The sequence below is a fragment of the Monodelphis domestica genome, chromosome 5 (genome assembly GCF_027887165.1).
Source record: "Monodelphis domestica isolate mMonDom1 chromosome 5, mMonDom1.pri, whole genome shotgun sequence".
Classification (NCBI taxonomy): Eukaryota; Metazoa; Chordata; class Mammalia; order Didelphimorphia; family Didelphidae; genus Monodelphis; species Monodelphis domestica.
The window spans coordinates 310,931,325-310,943,326 of record NC_077231.1 but is presented as its reverse complement, the minus strand read 5'-3'; the positions used below and the strand labels follow the sequence as shown (position 1 = coordinate 310,943,326).

The following is a 12,002-nucleotide window of genomic DNA, read 5'->3' as shown; positions in this document are numbered from 1 at the left end:
CTCGACTTCATAATTTAGGGGTAAATGTAAAGAAGGGAAAGTTATAGGTTCTCTGGAACTCAGAATGGCCTACCTTCGGGTGTGGGCGGCCCCGCGGCAGGACGTGGCAGAAATCGGTCATTTCTGCTGTTAGAGGCTGAGTCCCCCTCCCTGGACCCGAAGGTTACCCAGACCAAATGCCAAAAATCCTGACGTGGCAAGACCTCACCTTGGATCCTCCCCCTTGGTGGAAGTCCTTTTTGGACACAGCCCAGATCCTTGTTTCCCAAGTCAATCAGGCCTCCCCTTCCCCCCAAACTCAAGACTTCCCTTCGGTCTTACCCAAGCCAGATGATCCCCCTCTAGACCCCCTTTTTCCTCCCCCACCCTATGTGCCAGGGTTCCCTCCAGCTCTCTACCCCCCTACCCCCTCAAGATAACAACAATGAGGCCTTGGCAGCAGCAGAACCTGCCCCTGTCCCCTTTTCTTCACCCCCCCCCCCGCTCACCACACCAGGGGCTGTGACCACTAGGGATGACTATCCCTAGGAACCATGGGAACCGAAGTCCTATCCTCCACAACGGCTGTCCCAGTCTGCACAGTCAGACCCATAGTTCCTGATGGACCCCTCATCCACCAATACTGGCCCTTCACTTCCAGTGATCTATACAACTAGAAACATCAAAACCCACATTTTTCCGAACAGCCTCAGAAACTTATTGACCTGGTAGAATCCATTTTTTTTTTTGACCCACAGTCCCACTTGGGATGATTGTTAGCAGCTCCTCTGCACTCTTTTTACCTCAGAAGAGAGGGACTGCATTTACACCGAGGGGCGTAAACTGGTCCTCGGGGATGATGGATGTCCCACAGCTGATCCTCTTCGTCTTGCAGCAGTCTTTCCTGCTGACTGCCCTGACTGGGACTTCTCAACCACTGAATGTCTTTGAACCTACCGTCAGACTCTCTTGGCCGGCCTATGGGCCGCTGTCTGTGAGCCCACAAATTTGGCTAAAATTGAATCCATATATCAGGGCCCAGAAGAGACCCCGGCAGCATTCTTAGAACTCCTGCAGGAGGCATTCAGGATATATTCCCCTTTATACCCATCAGCCCCTGCCAGCTCAACCGCGGTATTGTTGGCCTTTGTTAATTAGGCAGCCCCGGATATTAGGCGAAAGCTCCAAAAATTGGATGATTTCATCGGGCAGCCCCTTTCAGACCTTAAGGCCATGGAAAGAGTCTTCAATTCCCGTGAAACCCCGGAGGAGAGGGCTGAGAGGTTCTGGCGGGAGGACTTGGAGAGCCATGTGCGACATAGACAGGAGGAGGCAGAAAGGGAAAGAAAGAGGCAGGAGGTGGTCAAGGAGGATAAGTCCAGGAAACAGTTGTTGCGATGCCAGCAACAGACCAACTGTATTCTGGTGGCAGCTTTGGCCCAGCCCGGTTTGGTGCCAGCGCCCCCTCAACACTCAGGGGCACCAGGAGGGTGTTTTCTTTGAGGGGACCCGAATCATTGGCAGCACCAATGTCCCAGATGCCAGGGAGGAAGAGATGGGAATGTCCGCCGCCCCCTCCATGGCAGGGTCGCCCTAACTGGCAATCACGTCCTAAGCCGGCACTCGCCTTTGCAGATGAGGATTGACGGGGATGGGTCTCGGGCCCCCTCCCTGAGTCCTGGGTAATGGCACACATTGAGGGGAAACAGCTTCCTATGCTGGTCGACACGGGGGCCGAACATTCAGTTCTAACCACCCCCACTGGGAATATGTCTTCAAGAATGTCTTGGATCCAGGGTGTGGCTGGGGTCAACCGATATCCATGGACTATCGAGCCAGGACTGTTGACCTTGGTAACTGGCGGGTTACCCATACCTTTCTCATCATCCCAGATAGCCCCACTTCTAGGAAGGGACCTGCTACATAAAATAGGGGCCCACATCCAATTCTCAGCAGGAAAAGTGACCGTCACAGATGACACTGGGACCCCACTACATGTTTTGACCCTTTCTCTTCAGGACAAGCATAGACTCTTTTCTCAACCCTCTCCTAAGGACATATCCCTTGGGTAAAACGCTTCCCCTCAGTCTGGGCTGAGAAGTCCGGAATTGGACTGACTGTTAATCAAGCCCCCGTAATCATTACTCTTAAGAGTGGAGCCATACTCATCTGGGTTAAGCAGTATCCAATGTCCCTAGAGGCGCACCGAGGCATTCAGCCCCACATCTGCTGCCTCCTCAACGCTGGGATCCTGACGACCTGCCAGTCTCCATGGAATACTCCTTTATTACCTGTAAAGAAACTGGGGGCCGGGGGGGGGGGACAGACTCCCGACCAGTCCAGGATCTGCGGGAGGTAAATAAGCACATGGAGGATATACACCCCACTGTCCCCAACCCATACACGCTCCTAAGCAACCTTCACCCCTCCTTGACCTGGTACACTGTCCTAGATCTCAAGGACGCCTTCTTCACCTTACCCCTAGCCAAAATCAGCCAGCCCATCTTTGCCTTTGAGTGGTTGTCCCCTGATGTTCAATCCACGGTCAAGTTCACGTGGACCCATTTGCCCCAAGGCCCAAAACTTAGCCCATCCATCTTTAGTGAAGTGCTGGCTCAAGACCTCCAGCCCTTCCGAGAACAAAATCCCGAGGTAACCCTCTTGCAATATGTTGATGACCTTTTGATTGCTGCCTCCTCTGAGGACTCCTGCAAGAGAGTGAATGGCACATTGCTCGACTGTCTAGACTCAGCGGGCTATGTCAGTGCCAAGAAAGCCAAGATCTGCCCTACAGAGGTTTCCTTCTTAGGATATAGGCTGTGGGACGGGTCCCGGTGGTTCACCCCTGAAATGACCCAGACTATCCTCTCCATACCTGCAGACCCCATTGAATCCCAGGCAGGTTCGATAATTCCTAGGTTCTGTTGGGTATTGCCGGTTGTGGATACCAGGATTTGCTTCCATTGCCAAGCCCCTGTACGAGGCCACTCGCAAGTCCCCAACCTGGACATGGACACCTGAATTGGATGCTGCCTTTCAACACCTTCGTACTGCCATGCTTCAAGCCCCAGCCTTGGCACTCCCGGACCCAGAAAAGCCATTTCAACTCTTTGTTGCTGAAGTCAGTGGGATTGCCAAGGGAGTTCTGACTCAAAAAAACGGGACCCTGGGACCGCCCGATCGCTTACTTGTTCAAACACCTTGACCCTGTAGCTGCTGGAAGGCCAGTTTGCCTCCGGATTATAGCGGGCATCACCCTACTAGTCAAAGATGTGGATAAGTTTATGCATGTACAGTCCCTGGTCATTGCCATCTCACATGATATGGAAAGTATCCTCCACCAGCCCCCGACCTGCTGGATCTCCCTTGCCCGCCTGACACATTACCAATCCCTCCTCTTGGACGACAGCCGTCTATCCTTCAGGGTGGCATCTGCACTAAACCTTGCTACCCTCTTACCTACCACCTCTGCCTCCACCCCGGAACACTCCTGTCAAGAACTCCTCGTGGAATCCATCTCTGCTCAACCTGACTTAAAGGTACACCATTACCAAACTCGGACTTCGTCCTTTTCACGGATGATCCAGCTTTGTGACACCGACTGCCCGATGAGAGGGGGCCGCCATTGTGGATGACGCAGGCACCATCCGATGGTGGGCCTCCCTCCCCGATGGGACCTTGGCCCAGTGAGCAGAACTCGTCGCCCTAGGGGCGGCACTCCGGCTAGCAAAAGGGACATGTCTAACCGTCTACACTGACAGCCGGTACGCATTCACTACCTTACATGTTCCTGCCCCCATCTACCAAGAATGGGGTTATGTCACCTCCACTGGTAAGCCCGTGTCACATCTTCAACACATCCACGAACTACTTGTGGCAGTGTGGGAACTCAAGGCTGTCGCTGTAGTTCACACCCCAGGACACCAATCCAGGACATCCCTGGAAGCCACGGGGAATCTCCAGGCCGATGAAGCGGCTAGGGAAGTGGCATCGAAGGCCCCGCTGTATGAACTGACTGTTGTCAAGACCCCAGTGACGCCCACTGGCCCCACCTCCGATACTCCCACCTGCCTCTCTAACTCCCCTTCTGACCCTCCCCAATACTCCCCTGCTGATGTGGACTGGGCAGTGGCCAAGTTGGGACACCTATCCGGCAGCTTCTATCGGGATTCCGAGGGCCACTTGCTACTCCCGCAAACCATGGGTCAACTTCTCTCTACCCACCTACATCATCTCACTCATATGGGAACAACCAAGTTGTGCACCTTACTTAAAAAAGGACAGGTCAGATTCCGGGGCTCCGGAGCCTTCCTAGAAGAACTGATCAGGAAATGCAAAACTTGCCAACTCAACTGGGCAGAGGCTACGGGTCCCCACACCGGCGTCAGACTCTGTGGCAACCGGCCATGTGAACACTGGGAAGTGGACTTCACTGAAATCAAACCTGGGAAATACAGGTTTCCGATACCTGTTAGTTTTTGTGGATACCTTCTCAGGGTAGCTGGAAGCATTCTACACCAAGAATGAGACTGCCCAGATGGTAGCCAAGAAATTCCTAGAAGAAATCATCACCAGGTTTGGAATCCCTGCCTCCTTGGGATCAGACACGGGCCAGCATTTGTTTCATGGGTTACCCAGGCTTCAGCCAAATCTCTGGGCATCAAGTGGAGGCTCCACTGCGAATACAACCCCCAGAGTTCAGGGCAGGTGGAACGTATGAATCAGACTCTAAAAGAAACCTTGACAAAAATGGTCCTTGAGTCTGGTGGAGATTGGGTGATGCTCCTTCCCCTAGCCCTCTTCAAGGCCCAGAACACACCAGGCCCTCTCTCTCTCCCCATATGAAATATTGTATGTCTCTCTGTCCCCCATTCTATCCTCCTTCCCCACCCTTGGCAATGATCAACCCCTTTGATTGCGTGACTTTGTCCTCTCCCTGTCTCAAATTCAGTCCGATCTCTGGCCGAGACTCCAAGCGCGGTTCCAACCCCTTCCTCTCAAACCCTACCCCTTCAAACCAGGGGACTGGGTCTGGGTTAAGCGGCACTGCAGGACCAACCTTCAACCGAAGTGGAAGGGACCCTATGTAACCCTTTTTGTTACCCCTCCAGCTCTTAAGGTTGACGGAATCGGCCCTTGGATCCACCACTCCCACGCCAGAACAGCAAATCCCCCGAAGGACGCTGAGGCCTGGATAGCTGCTTCCCATCCCGACACTCCTCTGAAGAACGACATGACCTCCTTACCCTTCCCCCTCCTGTTTTCTCCCTTCCTTGTCTGCCTCTTTTCCATTTTGCAGACCGGGATCCCCGACCCTTCTTGGAAATGGACCCTGACGCCCATGGAGTCCCCATATGCGGTGCAAACCATACTGAGCAACCACGCCCCCACCTTCTCGGTGCCCAGCTGCATCCTGATCCTGGCTGAGCACTGTGAAGGAGGTGGAAAGAGCACGGGGTTCTTGGCAGGACCGGTCTCGACTGAGGACCTGGTCCTGATGGGTCACTATATATGTCCTAGTTCCAACCCTGAGAGGTTGAATTGCAATCAGTCAGGCCACTACTTCTGTGCTTACTGGGACTGTGTGACCCTCGCGAGCGATGAGGCCACTTATTGGACTGTGAATACTGACCAGTTCCTGAAACTAAAACTGGTCTCCAATACAGGGTGTACCTGGGATTGGTTCTTTCACTCCCCTGCTTCTAAGCAAGCCCGCTGCACCCAGCTGAACCTGACTGTCCAACGCCCCAAAGATGATGGATGGCTCCTGGGGCGCACCTGGGGAGTCCGGAGATATGAGTCGGGATATGACCAGGGGGGTTTCTTTACCATCCGCAAAGAACCTGTCCCTCCCCCGGTAGCCGTAGAGCCCAATCCCATTGTCAACCTGAATTCCCCCATGACTGACGACCCCCCCCACCCCGTATCCCTCCACAGCCCCCTTACTGGCACTGGACCCACCGATCCTCCATCCCTGACCTTCCCTGGGCCCTCTGGCCCCGACCACCCCACTACAAGCAGCCCTTAACTACTCCTTCCCTAACCTCACCGAGAGCTGCTGGCTCTGTCTAGTTGTATCCCCACCCTATTATGAGGCCTTCAGCCTAAATGCCATTTATAACACCTCCCAGGAGGAGAACCCACCACAATGGAGAACTCAGGCCCTGGCTTAGCCATCTCTGTGGTGATGGGACGAGGCAGCTGCGGGGCAGGGAATAACATCCATCCCGACCCCCGCCTCTGCTCAACCACAGACTATTCTATAACTGGAAAATGTCTCATCCCACCCACAGGAGCTCAGGGGCTTTGCTCCCTTTCTGGCCTACAGCCCTGTGTCTCCCCTACCTCCCTAGCTAGCCGCCCTGAGTTCTGCATGTCCGTCACGATAGTCCCCTGGGGGACATACCACACCGATCAGGATCTCCTCCGTCCATGGGACCAATTGTGTCCCGAAGTTGGAGGCGAGAACCCGTTACTATCGCTGTCACCATAGCAACCCTCCTGGGAGCCACTGGTTTGGGGTAGGCATCGCCGCCCTCACGTCACAGGCTCAAGGGTTCTCCCACCTCTGCCAGGCGGTCGATGAAGACATGGCTAGGCCGGAATCTTCCCTTGCTCTCCTCGAGAAATCCCATGCCTCCCGAGCTGAGGTCGCCCTACAAAACCGGAGAGGTCTGGACCTCCTCTTCCTTAAGGAAGGGGGCCTATGCGCAGCCCTGGGCAAAGAATGCTGTTTCTATGCCAACCATTTGGGGGTTATTAGAAACTCTCTGGCCAAATTGTGAGATAGTTTAGAAGCCCGGAGAAGAGAAAGGGGAGCCGCCAGCCCGTGGTATGCCCAACTTGTTCACTCCTCTCCTTGGCCCACCAGCCGGATCTCATCCCTGACTGGCCCCCTTGTGCTTTTAGCCTTAATTCTAACGTTTGGGCCCTGCATCCTCAACCGTCCTGTTAGGTTCGTGAAGGACCGCTTAAATGCTATCCCGATAATGGTCCTCCCAGCAATATCAGCCCCTGGCCGCCCCTGAGCCCTATCCAAAGCTTATGGCCTTCCCCAGCGAGCATACCCCCGGCCCCTAAGAGAACAAGAAGTGGGGAATGAAGGGAACCAAAACTGTCTCCCCATCGCAAGACACCTGGCAGGGAGCCTCCGCGGAACACACCAACGCCCGCCCAGAGTGCTCCAGGAAGAACTTAGGGGCCACAGTATGCTGGAGGGAGGGAGGTCTAAAGCTCCGACGCTCCACGCAACTCCCTTACCGAGCTCTCCTGGTGCGCACAAGATCAATAAACAGCCCTCTTGCCACACTGCATTGTCAATTGGTCTTCCTTGGTGGGTGCCGATTCAGACCCCAACAATGTGCAAGACTGGAACCCGGGCGTGTGGGCGAGCTGCAGTCCTCAAAGCTGCCACAATCCCTGCGGTTTGGTTATCCAACGGATTGGATCTTGTTGGGAGGAGACAGGGATGGTCGGGGTCTCTGCCAAGAAAGCCCTGAAGGGGCTGGCAGAGGGGACCCCCAGAAGTGCTGGGCTTTGCAGCAAGCCCGGGAGGCCCAGCAAGGCCAGCCCGGCCCATCATAGCCCCACCCGGCTGTGTTCTGCCCAGGGGTCCCGGAAAGGCAGGGATGAGCGGGCTGGGGCTGCCCCACTGGGAAAAGAGCCCGCCCAGCCCTGGCTGCCTCTGTAGCCTCAAGGCCGGGGCCCACCGGAGGCCCCACAGCCGGCCTCCCCCAGGAGGCTGACCTGAGCCTCGGGATCGCCTTCCGAGGCAGCCGCATCCTCCTGGAAAGCGAAGAGGCGGGACCCGCCAGCCTGGGAGGTCCCGCCTGGCTCGGGGCTCCCATCTAGGAGGGCAGGCCGGTGTCTTAGCTGAAGACCCACCCGCAGCGTCAGGGTGGAGAGCAAGCTGGAGCTGCAGGAGCTCATTCACCACCCCCCTCCCCCCTGCGTGCACCTACGGAGAAGGCAGAAACGATCACGTGTCAGTCTGGGGCACGTACAGCCACGTGATACAGCGGAGCCTCCACACTCGCGCCTGCCCACTTGCTTCCTGGTGACCCAGCCGACGCCTTTACTTCTCCGTCCTGGCGGTCTTATGGTCTGAGGAGAGGCCTGGATCTGATGTCGCTGAAGTCCTTTTCAGCCTAGCCTTGGTCCCCTGTCCAATGAGGGACACGGTGGATAGGGTGCTGCTAGTCCTGGCCTCAGGGGGTCCTGAGTTCCAATCCTGCTTTAGATGCTCCCTCACCAGATGGCCCTTCACAGCTCACTGACCTTTTCTTACTCTCATTTCCCTCATCTGTAAAATGGGGAGAATAGAAGCAGCTACCCTGGGGGGGAGGGGGAGAGGATCCAATGAGATATTCTGGCTGGCGTTGCCGTAATGGGATAATGCGGAAGAGGAGAGGAGCTTCAAAGGCATTTCGATCGACCTCCCATGTCACAGGGCTGGAAAATGGAGGCTCCGTCTGAGGTGGTGACAGCAGAAGCCAGATCTTTGGTCGGCTGTGGCTTCTGTCCCCAGAGAGGGGGTTTCCCAGTGGCAGAATGGCCTAAGATAGGAGGAAGATGGAAAAAGAAGGGAAGGTAAATGGCTTGCCTGCAAGGATCACCTATAATCCCTGGGGGCTCCTCACCTCCCCCCTCTGAAGTGGGGGTGGGGACTCAGCTTGCTCCGCCCCCTGGAAGCCCCCACCCCCTCACGCTATGATTCTGGGACCTTGGAAGGAGCAAATGAAACTTCTGGTTAGACTGACTTGTCAACCGCTGCCCTGCGCCAGAACCTCAAGAATGAGCTTTTCTTCTTTCTGTAAGATTTTATTTCAGTTTTTCATTTCTTATGGCCGTGCACAGCCTACCTGCAGTCTGGCTGCTGTGGTGAGAGCACGGCACCGTCGCCCAACCCCCAATAAAACCAGGACACCGGCGTGGGGAAGGCGAGCCGCGGCCGGGAGAAGGGTTTTCAGTAGATCGCCAGTAAATGGGGCTCCCCAGGCAAATGCTCTGGACTCGTTGTGCTTCCCTGGGCTTGGGACACCTCAAAACGTTCTTCCGTGACTTTCTGTTTTGGCGGTGGCATCTTTGTATGTTCTGTGACAATGTCCGAGAACCAAATCCAGCTCTTTACTGCCCATCGCGCTTATTTGGCAAAGGGCCAAGCAGGAATCCGGAAACTAGCCTTCGTGCCTTCCTGGACCTCAGTTTCCCCATTTGTAAAATGAAGGGGCTGGACCTGGTGACTGTGACAGTCTGTGGATCTGGTGCTGAAGGAACCTGAAAGGGTGAATCAATAATAACGGCTGGGTTTCCTGGCTAGAAAAAAGGAACCCAAACCAGTCCATATGTGGCCCTGTAGAGCCCACAGAAGTTCTAAGAGGGGGCTCAAAGTCAGGAAGACCTGGGTTCCAATCCCGTCTCAGGCACTCATGGCTGGGTGACCCTGGGTATGGCTCTTGGCCTCTGAATGCCAGTTTCTGAGCTCCTGGGGCTGCTGGCTGTCCTTGTTCTCATTGCTGGTATGAGGTCTGAGGCCAGTGGGAAGAGCTGTGGGGAAAGGAGTGGGGGTGGGGTGGATGTTTTCTGCATCAGTTTTATCTTTGTATCCCTGACAACTAGCCTGGCAGGGAGGAGGCGCTTCCCAAACACCAGGTGGATGTTGGTCAGGAATCATGATTTAGAGCTGGAAGGGAACGTCTGGCCAACCTCTCCTTTTACAGGTGAGGAAATGGAGGCCTCTGGAGGATGAGTGACTTGCCCAAGGACACAGAAGCTAGATTTGAATCCACAATCGGACTCCAGATTCAGAATCAAACTAAATCTCATTTCACAGGACTTCTTTCTTTCTTCCCTTCTTCCCTTCTTCCCTTCTTCCTTCCTTCCTTCCTTCCTTCCTTCCTTCCTTCCTTCCTTCCTTCCTTCCTTCCTTCCTTCCTTCCTTCCTTCCTTCCTTCCTTCCTTCCTTCCTTCCTTCCTTCCTTCCTTCCTTCCTTCCTTCCTTCCTTCCTTCCTTCCTTCCTTCCTTCCTTCCTTCCTTCCTTCCTTCCTTCCTTCCTTCCTTCCTTCCTTCCTTCCTTCCTTCCTTCCTTCCTTCCCCTTTACCTTCCATCTTAGACTCAATACAGAAGAGGGGTAAGGGCTAAGCAGTGGGGGTGAAGTGACTTGCCCAGGGTCACACAGCTGGGAAGTGTCTGAGGCCAGATTTGAATCCATGACCTCCCAGTCTCTAGGCCTGGCTCTCCATCCACTGAGCTACCCAGCTGCCCTGATTGCTTAATTTCAAATGTGGTCATTTACCTGAAGTGCTTTTTAAATCCAGACCTTAAAGTGCATCATAACATATTAGCAATTGCTATTATTTTAATCAGTGTAATAAAAGCTGTCTTCCATCAACCTCTCCTGTACTCTCTCCCCCAAATAAGAATAGAACGGGCTTGTGCTTTTGGAAAGCATTATTTTTTATTTTTAGTTCCAAATTTGCTTCCTCCCTCCACCCCTCCCCCAACCATTGAGAAGGCAGGATGGGGATGTTATAATAACAAGTTGAATTTCCTGTTCTTGGTTACCAAGGTAACCTCTGCTGCTTGGAGCCAGAGCTTTCATTTATGTTAAATCATAATTTTCTGTACTTCATTTACTGGTTCTTATCAGGTCCCTACTGTGTGCACATCCTCTCCACATTCTGTTATAGCAGCCCGCCCTACCTACCCACCTTCCTACCTGTCTATCCATCCATCCATATCAATCTGTCTGTCTATCTATCTATCATCTATCTATCCATCCATCTATCCATCCACCCACCCATCCATCCATCCATCCATCCATCTATCTATCTGTCTGTCTGTCTGTCTGTCTGTCTGTCTATCTATCCATCTCTCTCTTTCTCTCTCCATCTATCTATCCATCCATCCCAATCTGTTTGTGTGTCTGTCTGTCTGTCTGTCTATCTATCTCTTTATCCATATATCCATCCATCTCTCTTTCTCTCTCTATCCATCCATCCATCCATCCATCCATCCCAATCTGTCTGTCTGTCTATCTCTATTTATCTATCTATCTATCTATCTATCTATCTATCTATCTATCATCTATGTATCCATCCATCTATCCATCTACCCACCCATCCATCCATCCATCCATCCATCCATCCATCCATCCATCCCAGTTTGTCTGCATGTCTATCTGTGTGTCTGTGTGTCTGTCCGTCTGTCTGTCTATCTCTTTGTTCATCCATCCATCCATCCATCCCCCCCATCCAACCATCTATCTATCTACCTGTCTCTGCCTGTCTGCTAGCTAACAGAAGGCAACAACCATTAAGCCTTTGGATGAGGTCAGGAAACCATTTGGGCCTTTGCCGTGGCCCACAGTGTGCACGATCCAGCGCTCTTTGCTTTGTGTAGCTTCCTTCCCCCACCCCGCTGCCCCCTTGGCTTTAGGTCCCTCAGAGTTGAACTGATGCCATGATGTTGGATGGGGGGGGGGAGGCGGCTGTTGGTAGAAAGAGCTCTATCAGAGGAAGAACTAAGACCGTGCATGCTGTACCCAGCCTGGGGCCTTTGTTCATTGGGGGGCAGCGCCTAGACCGCCCAGGCTGGCTGTGCTTGTGGAGGACGGATGTATGACTTTCCCTTTGTGACTCTGGGCAGCCAAGCTACTGTGAAACCTCCCAGCCTCAGTTTCCTCACCTGTAAAATGAGAGGGTTGGACCCGCTGGCCTCTGTTTGTTCCTAGGCCAGCTCTGGTATCTTTGCTTCCCTCGCACGTGCCCCAGGGCCTTTGCCTGTGCCTTTGACCTGCTCCCCCCACCTGCTTTTCCACCTGGATTCATGTCAAGGTAAAGGCTGCCCCCTTAGCCAGTGAGGGGTAGTTTTCCAAACCGTCACTGCTGTGTTGCCAGGGAGACAGACCTGCCCACAGCTTTGCTAGTATTTTTCCGTTCAAACAGCAAAACAACAGGGAAGCTGGGACTATCTGGAGAGCCCTGCTTGTGCCGGGCGGAGGGGCCTCTCCTTGCTGGGCTC

General features: G+C 54.0%; 1 protein-coding gene across 7 annotated transcripts in view; it reads left to right on the top strand.

Moving 5' to 3' along the window:
- SNX10 (sorting nexin 10) overlaps positions 1-12,002 on the top strand; it is a 75,925-nt gene that overhangs the window by 29,061 nt on the left and 34,862 nt on the right. For 3 of the 7 annotated variants that reach the window (XM_056800449.1, XM_056800454.1, XM_056800448.1), the window contains exon 2: positions 5,091-7,287. The exons of the other annotated variants lie outside the window; for them this stretch is intronic. In XM_056800449.1, the coding sequence (XP_056656427.1) occupies positions 5,213-6,007 (795 nt within the window). In that variant the 5' untranslated portion in view covers positions 5,091-5,212 and the 3' untranslated portion in view covers positions 6,008-7,287. Of the gene's footprint in view, positions 1-5,090; positions 7,288-12,002 lie in introns of those variants that run through there. 7 annotated transcript variants of the gene reach the window in all.